Genomic DNA, 15,009 nt, shown 5'->3' with positions numbered 1-15,009 from the left:
CACTCCACAGACGCAGCAACAGAAGCACCATCCCCAGGTACTTAGAAGCCAGGTTCAACACTAAGCTTTCTGGGACTCATATTGATGTTCAGAAAGAACTAGTTTGTGGGATAAACTGTTATTAAAGTGGGACTCTGATGAATAGACCACATGATTGCATTAGCTTTGGTCCCAGAGAAAACCATCTAAAACTTCCCATCCTTCCTCTGAAACTTATCTGTGTCTCTTATCAGGCGATAGTCCTTTGAAGAAATGCTCTGATACACTACCTAAGGGGAACATCGGCAATTGTTTTGTGAGCCATTTTCCTCCTAAGAAACAACCAAAAATAAGATTATGGCCTGACTTATCACCTTAATTTAGCAGAGTAGCTTCCTGTGGGCCCCAGTGGACCTTGCCAGCCTCATGTATGTGGGTTCTTAGCTGCTCTGTGGGCACCAAAAATGCTGCTGACACCTTTCAGGGTGACTCTGCTCCCGTTCTTCCCCTCCACCAACCTCCTGGCCCCAGAGTTTAATTTCCACAACCCCTGAGGTCTGTTTTCCTTTTCCACCTTAAGTCAGCTAATCCCCAAACACGCTGATTTACTCCCCATATCTGAGATGCTGCGCTGGTCATTTTCTCACCTGAAGTGCTTTTTCCTGCTCTTGGCTCAAACGGCTTTCCAGACCCACCTGCTCCATGGAGCTTTATGATAAAGCAGCTCTCAGCCTCAATCTTATCCCTATAATTGTGAAAGCCCCATATGCACAGCTGTCCAGTAATCCATCCACTCAAGATTTTAAAAAAGCACCCACAATCCATTCCTGCTGTTCAGTTGTAACTGGTTCAGTTTCCACTTTGGACTCCACTTCCTAATCCCTATGTCATTTTCACAGTGTCAGAAACATGATAGTGTTAGCCATTCAGTTGTGTCCAGTTCTTTGCAACCCCGTGCCCACCAGGCTCTTCTGTCCATGGAATTGCCCAGGCAAGAATACTAGAATGGGTTGCCATTTCCTTCTCCAGGGGATCTTCCCAACCCAGGGATTGAACCCAGGTCTCCTGCATTGCAGGCAGATTCTTTATCATATGAGCCACCAGGGAAGACCAGAAACATAGTAAAGAGTCCCGAAATGCTGCTGAAGTGTGAAAAAAATAAGGCCATAAGAAAAAGCAGGAGTGTTGTATATTAACAGTTGGGCACAACATATTCATTCACATCTGTGTTCACTTGACCAATGTGACCAAGCACCTGTCATGTGCCAGGCTCTGGGCTGGGCACTATGGTCTTCAGCTGGAACTTCCTGCATGGATTTCCCAATCAAAGATGATGGACTATAATGCCTTCTAATAAATAAAACATTTGGGTGTGCCAGCCTTGAGAAAATGGAAAGATGAAAAGCTGTGCCAAAAGTGGTTAGGTTTTGCCTTTTTTTAACTCCTCACCACAGCATAAGCCAAGTAGCAGCATGCAGGACAGACATTAAATCAGCTAACATTCTGTTCTGAGGACATCCTAGAGGGACAATGCATTTATAAAGCACTATCCTCTGCTTTGCCTCCAGGATAGCTCATGACAGCAAGCCACTTCAAACACAGTGGAGAATTCACTCCCAGAGGGTCCTTGCTGCAATTGTGTCCAACTCTGTACAACTCTATGGACTGCAGCCCACCAGGCTCCTTTGTCCATGGGATTCTCCAGGCAACAATACTGGAGTGGGTTGCCATGCCCTGCTCCAGGGAATCTTCCAGACTCAGGGATCGAACATGCATCTCTTATGTCTCCTGCATTGGCAGGCAGGTTCTTTACCACAAGCACCACCTGGGAAGCTTGATGAGGGTCCTTGATGAGCCTCAGAAAGACCCCCGTCCAGGACATGGGTCAACACCACCATCCACAGGTGTACCTCAGAGTAGCCAGGAGGTCTGGGCAGCAGCCAGCATACAGTAAGGACTGAGGTCCTAACACAAGCTCCTACCAACAATATGGAGTTTTTGAGAATGTATCCTTTTCATTGCTATTGTAGCCAACATCATTTGCACGTTCCCTTTTCGGACTAAGAGGATGAAAAGGAAGAAAGTCCACAAACGTTAGAACACATTGCTCAGCCAACTAAGGCTATGGATTGGAGATGCTGGAATTTCAACTCTCCTACTCTATAGGAGTGTGGAAAAATCCAAAGTAGTGTCAACATTTGGACCCAGTGAAAGGTGTCTGTGTCTCTTCTCGCTGTGGTTTGGGGGAGTCAGGAAAAGGAGAACCAGTGGTGCATAACCATCTACTGATTCAAGGGCAGTTCTAAATGGGGAAGAAAACACATATTACTCAACTGAAACTTACCTGTGGCTGAGGTCCTCAACAAAACTTACACACACACACACAATCAGTAATAAGGAACAGTTTGCTGGGAACGAATGAAGGCAAAAGGAGAAGAGGGCAACAGAGGATGAGATGGTTGGATGGCATCACCAACTCAATGGACATGAGTTTGAGCAAACTTTGGGAGATGATGAAGGACAGGGAAGCCTGGTGTGCTGCAGTTCATGGGGACTTAGCAACTAAGCAACAACGGCCACCCAGAAACCTTGATCAATTTTACGGTTTCTGTGACTTCTCAGAGGTCCGTTGGAAACCGCAGATAGTCCATGGGAGGGACATCTCAGTAACCTAGAGCACTATGAGAAGAGAGCCCAATTTCAGGGCACGGGATGGGCTAGGAGGACAAAGCTGCTGCAGCAGTGACTAAACAGCAAACAGTTCCCCAGCCCTCTGAGGCACCAAAGCCCCATTGTGGAGAGGTGCCAGGCAGGTGAGAGATAAAAGGCCTAGGCTGCAGACAGGAGTGGTGGGAAAGATGGGCGAGGAGCCAGGGCTGGACCAAGCAGCCCATCTGGCCCGCAGCAGGGGTCAGCGTGAACTCAAAGACTTCTGGAGATGAACCGAGGCCTTGCAATCACCTAGCCCAGCCTCTTACTTTACAGAAGCTGAGAGCTATTCAGCAACTTGTTCAAGGTCACAAAACCAGTGAGTGGAAGATCAAGGGCCAGAATCCCAGCCTCCTGTTTTAAAAGACGAGGACACAAACGTTATCACATATTAACTAACCGCATCAATTCCTTTCTGTGTTTTCAAATATGTGTTTGACTGAGTATCTGGACTAAGACAGAGAGGCAGAACAGTGTGTTGTGGGGATAAGCCCAGACTCTGGAGCCAGGCCATCTGGGCTTGAATCACAGCAGCTCACCCACTTACTGTGTGACTTTGAGTAAGTTACTTCACCTCTCTGTGACTCAGTTTTCTCTTCTATCAAATGGAGGTCATAATAGTTCCTACCCCATCAGGTTATATACCTACCCCCTTGGGTTAAAAGACCCTGACGTTGGGAAAGATTTGAGAGCAGGAGGAAAAGGGGGGCAACGGAGGATAAGATGGTTGAATGGCATTATCGACTCAATGCACATGAGCCTGAGCGAACACCAGGAGATAGTGGAGGACAGGAAGCCTGGCGTGCTACAATCCATGGGGTCAAGAAGAGTCAGACATGACTGAGCGACTGAACAACACTGGGTTATGTAGCCTACTGAATAAGTTAATAACTGGAAAATACAGTGCCTGGCACAAAATAAGTGCTATATAAATGGTAGGAAGGAATTTCTTTATTTTTTTTAAATTTTGTATTGGAGTAGAGCCAATTAATGGGCTTCCCTAGTAGCTCAGGTGGTAAAGAATCTGCCTGCAATGCGGGAGGCCTGGGTTCAATCCTTGGGTTGGGAAGATCCCCTGGAGGAAGGCAGGGCAACCTACTCCAGGATTCTTGCCTGGAGAATCCCCATGGACAGAAAAGCCTGGCAGGCTATAGTCCATGGGGTCACAAAGGTTCAGACTAAGCGACTAAGCACAGCACAGCAGAGCCGATTGACAATGTAATAGTTTCAGGTGGGCAGCAAAGGGACTCAGCCATACATATACATGTAAGAAGGAATTTCTTAAGGAGGAATAACCCTCATCCTAATGTTGGTTCCTCCCCAGCACACCTGCTGCCAACCCCCATGCATCTTCGTCACAGGTTGACTTTGTTCCTACAGTACTTGGAGCTTCTAAAACCTCACACCTTTGTCTCTTAATCCATTCAGCCCAACCCAGTCAGATGTTAGAGAGAAACTGGCCAAAATGATGTGAGAGGTGAAGACTCTGGCTACTACCCACCAGGCCAACTGCCCCTCAGATTTGCATTTCTGAGACTCTGGACTCAGAAGTTACCTCTTCCAACCCTCACCTCCTACCTTCCTGGCCCACTCGTGCCCTTGGACCTCGGAATCTCCTTTTTTTACCTTCATCTTGTCCCCCAGGCCCTCAAACCTTCTGTGATTCACCAGGCCTTCCAGCCCCTCAGCTGCCAGTCCCACCTGGACCCCTTGGCCAACTGTCTCCATGATGTTGTCAGAACTTTTTATGAATTCCTGCACCCTCCTCTCTTGGAGAGATCACACCACGACCCTGTCTTGCTCCTCAGCTGCTGAACCTGGTAGAGAAGGTCAGGAGACCAGGCTAAGTCCTCCACTATAGACCTTCTTTCATGGCTAACTGACGACCTGCTTCATTCCCACAGAGCCCACACCATCCCATACTCCTCTAGCTCTGATGCTCTGACCACGGCCTTTGCCTCAGAGTTCACCAGGGATGTCCAGGCCACCAAACAGCCCATGTGTCAAGCACTCTTCCAGATAAGGCTATCTCAAAATTCAGAGAATTTGAATCCCTCTAAATCCCTCATTTGAATCCCTTGGGGATATGGTTAAACCACAGACTCGAATTCAGCAGACTGGACCAGGTCCTGAGCTTTTTCTCAGGAGCTGTTGACACTCTTGGCCCCCAGACCCCACTTTGAGTAGCAAAGTTCTAGGGATTAATATGTTGCTGTTGTCATTTTGGTCCCTAAGTTGTGTCCCATTCTTTTGCAATGGACTGTATCCCTCCAGGCTCCTCTCTCCACGGGATTCTCCAGGCAAGAATACTGGAGTGGGCCGCCATGCCCTCCTCTAGGGGATCTTCCCGACCCAGTGATTGAACCCAGGTCACCCGCATTTCAGGCAGATTCTTTACCAGCTGAGCTACCAGGGAAGCCCAAGTACATATGCATGCATGCTAAGTCACTTCAGTCATGTCTGACTCTGTGTGACCCCATGGACAGCAGCCCACCAAGCTCCTCTGTCCACGGGATTCTCCAGGCAAGAATACTGGAGTGTGTTGCCATTTCCTTCTCCCCCAAGTGTGTGTGTGTATATATATATATATATATATATATATATATATATTTTTTTTTTTTTTTTTAATTTTGGCTGTGCTGGGTCTTCATTGCTACATAGGCTTTCTCTAGTTGCAGTGGGGGGGGGGAGGGGGGCGCAGGTCTACTCTTTGTTGCAAAGCACAGCCTTCTCATTGTGGTGGTTTTTCTTGTTACAGAGCATGGGTTCCAGGATACATGGGCTTCAGTAGTTTTCGTTCCCGGACTCTAGAGCACAGGCTCCATAGTTGTGGCACATGGGCTTAGTTGCTCCATGGCATGTGGGATCTTCCCAGACCAGGGATCAAACCCATGACTCCCACACTGGCAGGCAATTCTTTACCACTGAGCCACTAGGGAAGCCCACTGGCCATTTGTCCTTTAACAAATCTACAGCATTCACCTCTGCTTGGCTTCTGACAGTGATCTCCTGGTTCTCCTCCCTGGGACTACTCCTTCGAGAACTCTCCCTCCCATTTCCTGTCCCCTTGCTATAGGCATTCCCATGAACTCGCCCTTGACCCTTGCCTCTATCATCCAGGGCAGGTGGTGCTGCACTTTCCGGGGACACCACCAACCACGCATTGAGTCCATCCTGTCCCATCCTTGGAGGGCAGAGCTGAGCTGGCTCTGTCTGATGCAGCATCCCCAGAGCTGAGAACAATGCTTGGCCTGGCTGGAGGTACTCTCTCAATATTCACTAAATAAATCAATGAGCGACATGCCATGTCACTTAGCCTCTCATCTTCCATCTTGAAACTACTCATCCCAAGGCCAGGCTGGGGCTCAGGGGCTGCAAGGCTCTCCCCCAGGTAAGAGGGAGAATGGCCAATCTCATCTGATCACAGCACACACAGGAAACGGTAATAGCTCTATGGCTGTCAGGGTAGACAGGGCTTCTGGTTTTGAGGCAGCTCTGACCTGTGAGTTCCAGGAGCTGAGGGTGTCAGTATAATGATATACCTACAACCCACTCGAACCCCATGTGGGTCCCTTATCATGACCCACAAGCAGGGAAGTTTGGTCCAGTCTAACCCTAAGTAGGGAGAAGGCAATGGCAACCCACTCCAGTACTCTTGCCTGGAGAATCCCATGGATGGAGGAGCCTGGTAGGCTGCAGTCTGTGGGGTCGTAAAGAGTGACTTCCCTTTCACTTTTCACTTTCATGCATTGGAGAAGGAAATGGCAACCCACTCCAGTGTTCTTGCCTGGAGAATCCCAGGGACAGGGGAGCCTGGTGGGCTGCCGTCTATGGGTCGCACAGAGTCAGACACGACTGAAGCGACTTAGCAGCAGCAACCCTAAGTAACAACAAGGAAGAACCATTATAAGGATGTTCTTGGCTTAGTATCACTTTTTAAAATTATTATTTATGGCTGTGCTGGATCCTCGTTGCAGCTTGTGAGCTACCCTCTAGTTGTAATGCTTCTGTCATTGCAGAGGCTTCTCCTGTTGCGGAACACAGGCTCCAGGGCGCATGGGCTTCAGTAATTGTGGCCCTTGGACTCTAGCACAGTCTTAGTAGTGGTGGCACACGGACCCAGTTGCTCTGCAGCATGTGGCATTTTCCTGGACCAGGGATAGACTCATCTCTCCTGCACTGGCAGGCAGATTCTTAACCAGCGGACAGCCAGGGAAGTCCTGCTATCACTTTTAAGGTCTGAGAAGTAACCCATCTGTCTGCATTGCTGCCTCTATTTCATTAGGATTCCAAGGTATCACCCATTCTGAAAAGTCCCCTGAACCCTTATGTACAATGCTGCTCTTCACAGTTCTAAGGTAAATTCATCCTAGACAAGAGCAACTCTAAGCTAAACACTGTTTCTCCAATGCCCTGCAACATCCTGAGGGATATCAATGCCTTCACATTCAGCCACTTATAACAGCACAAAGTAGGATGCAGTTGAGGTCCCAGAATGTTATATTTAAACTTGAATCCAGCTGCTTAGCGACCGCATAATCCAGTACGAACACACTGTGAGTGTTGGGGGGAAAGCAACACTTCGAAGAACACAAATCTGCCCACAGTGCCAGTATCTCTAGACCCTGGAAACCACACGGTTGGTCCATGAAAGTGTTAGTTACTGGGTTTAATTCTGTTGCTTCACAAAGACTACAGTTGGTATGGAGGAAAATATTCCAAGATCTAAAAAGCACTGGGTGTGCCAACTACAGCACTTTGCCTTTTCCAGAAGATAAATTATGACGAATTTTCTGTCAGTTCAAGTTATTTTCCCAAAGCAGAACGTCAAATGGCCTTGCTACCCTGCCTTTAAGGAACCAAGGCAATTAAACCAAACAGCTATGAACTGCCCTGACAGCTTCCCCCAACTTCATTTGATAAAGTGAGACACAGACGTACACTGACAGATAAGCACACACCTTCTTCAGCTGTGAGACACAGCGCCAGTATGGAAATGTACATTCAGTCTATGGGGTAGAAATCAACTCGGCAGCTCGGCACAGCAACAAAATAGCCCTATACATGCCGACTGGCCCGACTGCCTTGTAAGGAATGATTGCCGATGACTAGAATTCCTATTCGGCAGGCTAATAAGAATAATTATAGCCAGGGCAGGCATTCATCAGCTTGGCAGATACAGGAATTCTGTTAACAAGGCTAAAATGAGAGCTGAGGACTCTCTGAAGGCCACGGCACTTCAAAGACGGTGGAGCTGGATGGATTGACTAGGGTTCCTCCCGCCAGCCTTCCTCCTCCAGAGCTTTCTGGAGGAAGCTGTAGTTTGGTCCGTGTCCTCAGAGCAGGGTGGTGATGCCTTAGGGATTACATCCTGACATGGACCCTCCCTTCGGGAATCCTGCCTGGGCTGCACTCACCCCAAACCACTTGCATCCTTTTTCACTTAAACTAATCTTGCAGGGTACACAGCCAAAGATGATGGCGAACCTCAGTCAATCCTAGCTCGGCAGAGACCAAATTTGGGTCCTGCAGTCAAATTGTGGCTCAACCATGGATTAGCTGTATGAATCCGGACAAGTTATTTAACTTTTCTGGCTGGCAGTTTCCTCATCTGTAACATGGAGAAAATAGCAGTACCTTTCTCAAACTGTTGTCAAGAGAATTCAATAGTCTCATGCTTGGTATGCATGTTTCAAATAGCAGCTATTATTACTCTGTGCCTGTTCTGAGTGGAACGCTGTGCAGAAGCTATGAAAAAAGCCCGAACAGGGCTTCCCTGATGGCTCATTGGTAAAGAATCCACCTACCAACGCAGGAGACACAGGTTTGATCCCTGATCTAGAAGGATCCCACATGCCACAGAGCAACTAAGCTCGTGCACCACTACTATCGAGACTGTGCTCAGTAGCCCTAACTACCGATCCCGTGTGCCCTACAGCCCAGGCTCCACAAGAGAAGCCACCGCATCGAGCAGCCTGTACATCACAACCTGGAGTAGCCCACCCACTCTCCACAGCTAGAGAAAGCACTCGTACAGCAACAAAGAGCCAGGACAACCATAAAAATAAATAAATAAAATTATATATATATAAATCAAACACAATATTTAGTATATGGACACATGTACATTATATACGAGTGGCTATGCCTGGGCAGTGGGAGGGTGGGCACGTTCATCCTTTTACCTTATATTCTTTATAAGTGACACAGAGACAGCCAGCTGTCCCCCAGATCTTTTCTTCTCTTCTTCCACAGTGGTCAGCACACTGCTACCAGCTTCCTCTGCATTTCCCAGCCTCCCTGGCACCTAGTGTGGCCTGGACCAAATCCTCTGCCATGAAGCGTATGCAGAAGTGATAGGAGCCACTTCCGAGCTTAGCCCAGGAAGCCTCTAGATAGCCTCCTTCATGCTCTTTTCCCTTTGTGCTATGTGCTCAGTCACTCAGTGTGTCTGACTCTCTGCAACCCTATAGGACTGTAGCCTGCCAGGGTCCTCTGTCCAGGAGATTTTCCAGACAAGAACACTGGAGTGGGTTGCCATTTCCTACTCCAGGGGATCTTCCTGACCCTGGGATCAAACCTGCATCTCCAGTGTCTCCCGCATTGGCAGGCGGATTCTTTACCACTGAGCCACCTGGGAAGCCCCCTATTTACTGGGCTGGAAAGGTGATGATGACAACCCAGGTAAACTTAGAAACTATGGGCTGAAGACAGCAAAACCACCATCAGCCTGGGAGCTCAGAATGCCCATGTGGAACAGCAATCCCACCCAACCATTTCACTGGAAACATCCCCAACCCCCTACCCTGTCCCCCAAGAATGGCTAGGAAAGACACTTCTGTTGTTTGAACCACTGTGCTTTCAGTCTATTTGTGAGAACAATTCAGCCTACCCAATAGAATAATACAGCACCCATCCATGAAATTTGGATTTCAAAAAAGATGTAATGTTTTTGTTGTTTAGAAACTATTTTGATGGATTTGCAACTTTTTTAAAAAAGATGCACATGAAGAGAGTATCTTAATCCCTCTCCACAGTCTTCACACCTCCCACTCTCTAATTCATGCTGCACACTAGGACTGACCTCCTCAAACACATCACCATGCTGTATCAATCTCACACTGCGAATTTGCAATGGCAGACCATAACCCACAGATAAAATGATATATACATGCCTTCATTCAGGCAGCCAGTATTTACCAAACACCTACTCTGTGCTGGACACTCAGTATGAGGAATACCATAGCGAACAATACCAACCTGGTCCCTGTCTCATGGGATATAATCAGAGTGGGGATTTAGAGCAGGAAAAATCATATACAGTGATAAATAAGTGCTCTGATGGGAGAAGCACAGTTGTGTGGCAGCACCTACAAGGCCAACAAGCCCATCCAAATGGCAAGGACTTCAGCACTGCAGGCACAGCTTTCAGAATCCAGCCCAGACCCACTTTTCCAATTTGCCCTCCTAGTGTATCCTCCACCCTTCTCCAGTTTCATGGAACTTCCATGCCCTTTCTGAATGAACCATGTCCTTCCACTCATCCATGCTGGATGCCTTTCCCCGGAGCCTGGAAGCCTCTCCCATCCTTTCTCTCAAAATACTAATTATCCTCAAGGCTCAGCTCAGCTCAAATGTCACCTCTTCAGCAAAATCAACCTCAATCCCAAGTCAAAATTTATCATCCTCTTCCTTGCTTCCTACCAGTACCTGGTTTCTATGTCAGGTATGTCATTCTGGCTTGTAGTTAGCTTTTATTATTAACTGTCCGCCCATCCCACCTGACCACTCAGTGAGATGCTATGTCTTGGTCATTTGTCTGGGACACTCTTATTGCCACAGTGGGCATTCTAGAAACGCTGTATTAAATGGATGGATGAGACATAGGCCATGGAAGTGAAAACCTGAAGCTGAGTGTGTTCTGCTGTGATCGTGATAGGTAGACTCATTTAGAGAAGCTTTATGGAGGAAGCAGTTTTAAGGGGGAAAGGAAATAGACAGGTAAGAGGGAAGAAGGAGACAGTTTCCCAGGTCATGAGAAATGGAAAGGCCCGAAGGTTTACATACATTCAATGTAAAGGGTAGCAAACAAGTTCCTTAGAATGAGAGTCCCTACTCAGAGAGAAGTAGTAGGGGAGAGAATACAAGGGGCAGAACATCCTCAGAAGAAAATCATAAGGGATCATGGAATTAAGGCGGCACCTCCAAAAACAATCCGAAGGGAGGCCGGTAGGAAAAGTCAAACAGGAAGATGTCAGATCTGTGTGGGGAGCTGTCAGAACTGGGGCTAGGACAGTAGTTTTAGATAAAGGAAGAACAGAAGACGCTGGAGTCTGCACTATGGGAAAAGCGACAGAGTTGAGAAACAGAGTGAATATGGAGGTCAAAGAGAGTGACAGTAAGATCATGCCCAGGTTGCAATACAAGAGGAAAGATGATCTAGCTTATCAACATGCTGGGTGGCAGGGATCAGTACAGCGTAGAGTATCACAGGGAGGGCATCTGGGAGGTCAAACTGAAGCCACACCAAGTGAGATTCGGTATGGCAGAGTTACCACATAAACATGAAGTTCAGTAACTGTTAGGGGACAAGGCATTGACTGGTGACACCAGAGACATTCCCTGTGCATAGGTGACATGAGACGGCCAGCCAGGCAGCGTGGACTGGTATACCTCAAAGCTAGCCCAAGCCGGGCTCTCCCCACTTCTGTTTTTGCTTTTGTTAGTCTCTCTTTGCCCTTTCTCTCTTTTCCTCTTACCACAGTTACTCAAGGACATTCTTTTCGAATTTCTACCTGGCCCCACCCACTTAACTAGTGCAAGGGTTGTGAATCACACAACTCTAGGGAGGGTCATTCACACAGGCAGAAAGTGACAGCAGCTCCTCGAGTTGTTCCTAGAGCTGAGCAGTGCACAATCAGTGCAACCAGTGGCCGTGGCCCTGCCTGACCCAGACACATCAGCCAATTATGTAATGGGTGTGGACTATAACCAGCGGTGTGCAACAAAGGGAAAACCCACAAGGGTCCCAGAGTGAAAGGAAGAGAACTAAAGCACTAGGATCTGAGAGCACAGAAGAGACGCCACAAAATCAAGTGCAAGGTGTGCAAGCTTTCTGCACCTGGTGGCATCTAAAGCAGTGTAGTGGCTGGGTGAGCTCTCTTAGGGAGGAAGTTCCAGAAAACCCCTCAGAGGGGAAGGAAGAAAACACAGTAGCAGCTGGAAAGGCTGGCCCCCACCGGCGGCAGGAGTAACAGGGGTGGGGCCAGTGTGAGACCTGATGCCAGGCTGGGAGTGGCAATGCAAGGCCTCCACTGGGACCCTTGGACCATAAGTGCAGTGTAGTCACTTAGCCTGTGTGCAGCTGGGGCCTGGCTAGGACAGACACCACACACTGTGTGGCCTTATAAAAGATTCAGTTCTGCCATCTCCAGGGGTGAGGAAGAAAATCCCCGCGCAGGTCACAGGATTCCTTCTGTTCTGGTTGACACTGACTAAAGGCTTCAAGAACAGCTTTTAAGAGTCAGCCTCCCTGATCCACGGTGGGCACTTAATAAGCAGATGATTTCTGTGGCTGATAACCACTTGGTTATACTAATATAACCACATTATACGAGGTGAAGATGGTGTCTGTGTGTATGGAAGATGGGGGCGGGGGGGAAACACCAAAGATTCCTTGGGTTGGGTGGAGGGCGCTGGGTCAAATGATCAGGAGGGACCGAGGTTTAGAGAGTGTGCAAGACAGGGGACAGCAAGGGAGAAAAGTAACAGGTAGGAAAAGTTAAAGAAGCCAAGGCACCCAGGTCTTTGTGTGCATATATGCAGCGAGACAGCTTCTACAAGCGCTGAAGGAGAAGACTGAGGCAGAAGAGCTAGTTACAGCTAACACAACGGAGGGCCCCGCACACCCGTTCCGACTGTAGCGCTCGGGACCACCCAGTGACCTTCGGAGAAGGAAGTTGGTGGATCCTCTCGCTTCCCTGGAAAGGCAGCTGGGCGCGGGGTAGGGTGTGCGGAGCGCGGTTCTGCCGCTCTCGGCCATGGCGGGGCAGATGAAAGCCGCAGATTTCCGCTCGCAAGCCTGGGACTAGGGCCGGGACCGCGGGCACCTTCCGGGCCGGGAGTTCAAGGTGAGCCGGCAGCTGGCGACTAACAGGTACGGAGGGCCGGGGGAAGCCGGCCGCGGGCCACTCCCCCCCGCACATGGGGGCGAGGCTCGGCCTACTGGACGGCGACTCGCACCCCGCGCCCGGCTCCGGGCGGCCCCGCGCCCTCTCCCCAGCCGGGCCCTACCTCCCGCGGACCCCGGCCAGGTCTCCCGGGAGCGGCCCCGGCCCCGTTGGCGCTCCAGGCCGCGCGCGGCAGCCGCGCCCCGCCAGTCCCCCCGCACCCGGCCGAGCCCCCTGCGCCTCACCGGGCCCCGCGCGCACTCACCCAGCGACAGGAGCGCCAGCAGCAGCGGCCTCGGCGCCAGGCGCCCCATGCTCGCCGGGCGGGAGCGACTCTCCCCCTCCTCCTCCTTCCCCGCCGCCTCTCCTCCTCCTCCTCCTCCAGCTCCGGCTGCTCCAGAGTCAGCGCTCCTCCGCCTGGGCCGCGCGCCTGCTCCGCTCTCCTCGCGAGCCGAGAAATCCCAGCGCTGGGGCGGACGTGCGCCCCTCGTTCCGCTCCGCTCCCGCCCGCCTCCTCCAGCCGGCCGGGCACCGGGAGCCGGGCGCCAGGGCCGCCCCGCCGAGCCGAGCTTGCAGCCCCGACCGCTTCCCGAAAGCAGGAGGGAAGAACCGCAGCACCCGCCCGCCCGCGCCTCCCATCCGGCGCTTTGCCAGCAACAAACACAAACTTTCCCAAGCCCCTCCCCGCTCCAGGTAACGGAGGCAGCGCTGGGACCACCCGCTTAAAGGGGAGGAGGCGTCGCAGCCCACCCGGCTCCCCCCACCTCGGGGCCCCCGCCCCGCCACAAACTTTCCTCCGACCTTTAAAAGTTGGCCTTGGAAAGACTCGTCTGGAAATCCCATCGATTGAGCGCCATTCCGAGCCACCCCGCGTCCCACCACTCTGGAGTCCCCACGTGGGCCTCCGGGTCCCTCAGCTAACTCCCCGCACGGTCACCCACTCGTCCCGAACGAAGCACCCACCAGCCAGCCGCTAGGACTTGGCTAAATATTATCCAGATAGGACTGAAAGAGATGGAAGGACTGTAAACTCCGGGGATGCCAGCCTCCAAGGTGCAGAGGCGTGAAGTGTTTGGGTGCCTTGCCCGAAGATTCACCGCGAAGTGTCGAGATCAAAACCCAGATCTCACAGGCTCTGCTCACTGCCCTGTGGTTGGGTAGGCCTCACCTCCCTTCGCCCACCTCCTTCCTTCCTTCTCCGGAGTGCCTATGGCATTGATTAACACTTACCACAAATAGACCCACGGGGGGGGGGGGGGGGGGGATGCGGATGCTCAGAACCCAAGTGTATTAATAGCTTCAGTACTTCATATGGAATGTACTCTTTAAACTTTTTATTTATTGCTTTAAGTGGACAGAACTGGTTGCCAATAAAGATTCTTTTCTTCTCCCACAATGGGGCTTTGTGCTTTTAATTTGAATACAAAAGACCCAGTATTAGGGGGAAATTTTTAGTGTTCATTGTTTAAAACTTCTCAAGGATAATTCAAACACAGCGCTGGTGCCCCCCCCCACCCAGTGCCACAGCCTCTCATTAATATATGCAAAACAAATCACAGATGTTAGTGGGAAACTGCCCCAACTGGGGAGAGGAACATTGCTTTTACCTCAGTACGTCATTTTTCCACTAACAAGTGTTTCTTATTTCCACTAACAAAAGTGACTTTAGCCAGGTATGAACCCATCTGCAAGAAACTTAAAAATTCGTCCCTGTTGGGCCAATAATATGAGTGTACTTAATGCCATTGGACTGTAGACTTTAAAAAGTTAAAATGGTAGATTCTATGTTATATATGGGACTTTCTAGTTGCTCAGTGGTAAAGAATTTGCCTTCCAATGTAGGAGATTCCAGTTAAATCCCTGAGTTGGGAAGACCCCTGTAAAAGGAAATGGCAACCCACTCCAGTATTCTTGCCTCGAGAATCCCATGGACAGAGGAGCCTGGCAGGCTACAGTCCATAGGATCGCAAAGAGTCAGATAATACTTATCAACTGCTACTGCTGCTAAGTCGCTTCAGTCGTGTCCGACTCTGTGCCGCCCCATAGACGGCAGTCCACAAGGCTCCCCCGTCCCTGGGATTTTCCAGGCAAGAACCCTTAGCAACTAAACAACAAAGGTTATATATGTTTTAACATGCTAAAAAAATTTTTT

The 15,009-nt window shown here is 49.9% G+C and overlaps 1 protein-coding gene across 1 annotated transcript in view; it reads right to left on the bottom strand.

Annotated features, from left to right (window-relative positions):
* The window catches only part of PTGFRN (prostaglandin F2 receptor inhibitor), an 81,375-nt gene extending 67,122 nt beyond the window's left edge, over window positions 1–14,253 (bottom strand). The window contains exon 1 of the mRNA XM_086392070.1: window positions 13,123–14,253. Coding sequence (XP_086248196.1) covers window positions 13,123–13,171 — 49 coding nt within the window. The 5' untranslated portion in view covers window positions 13,172–14,253. The remainder of the gene's footprint in view (window positions 1–13,122) is intronic.
* Between the last annotated feature and the right edge of the window lie 756 nt (window positions 14,254–15,009).

Source organism: Bos grunniens, chromosome 3, assembly GCF_055505025.1.
Source record: "Bos grunniens cultivar Pamir isolate PY7600 chromosome 3, Bosgru_T2T1.0, whole genome shotgun sequence".
Lineage (NCBI taxonomy): Eukaryota > Metazoa > Chordata > Mammalia > Artiodactyla > Bovidae > Bos > Bos grunniens.
The sequence above is the reverse complement of the archived record's forward strand: the minus strand, read 5'-3'. Positions and strand labels throughout refer to the sequence as shown.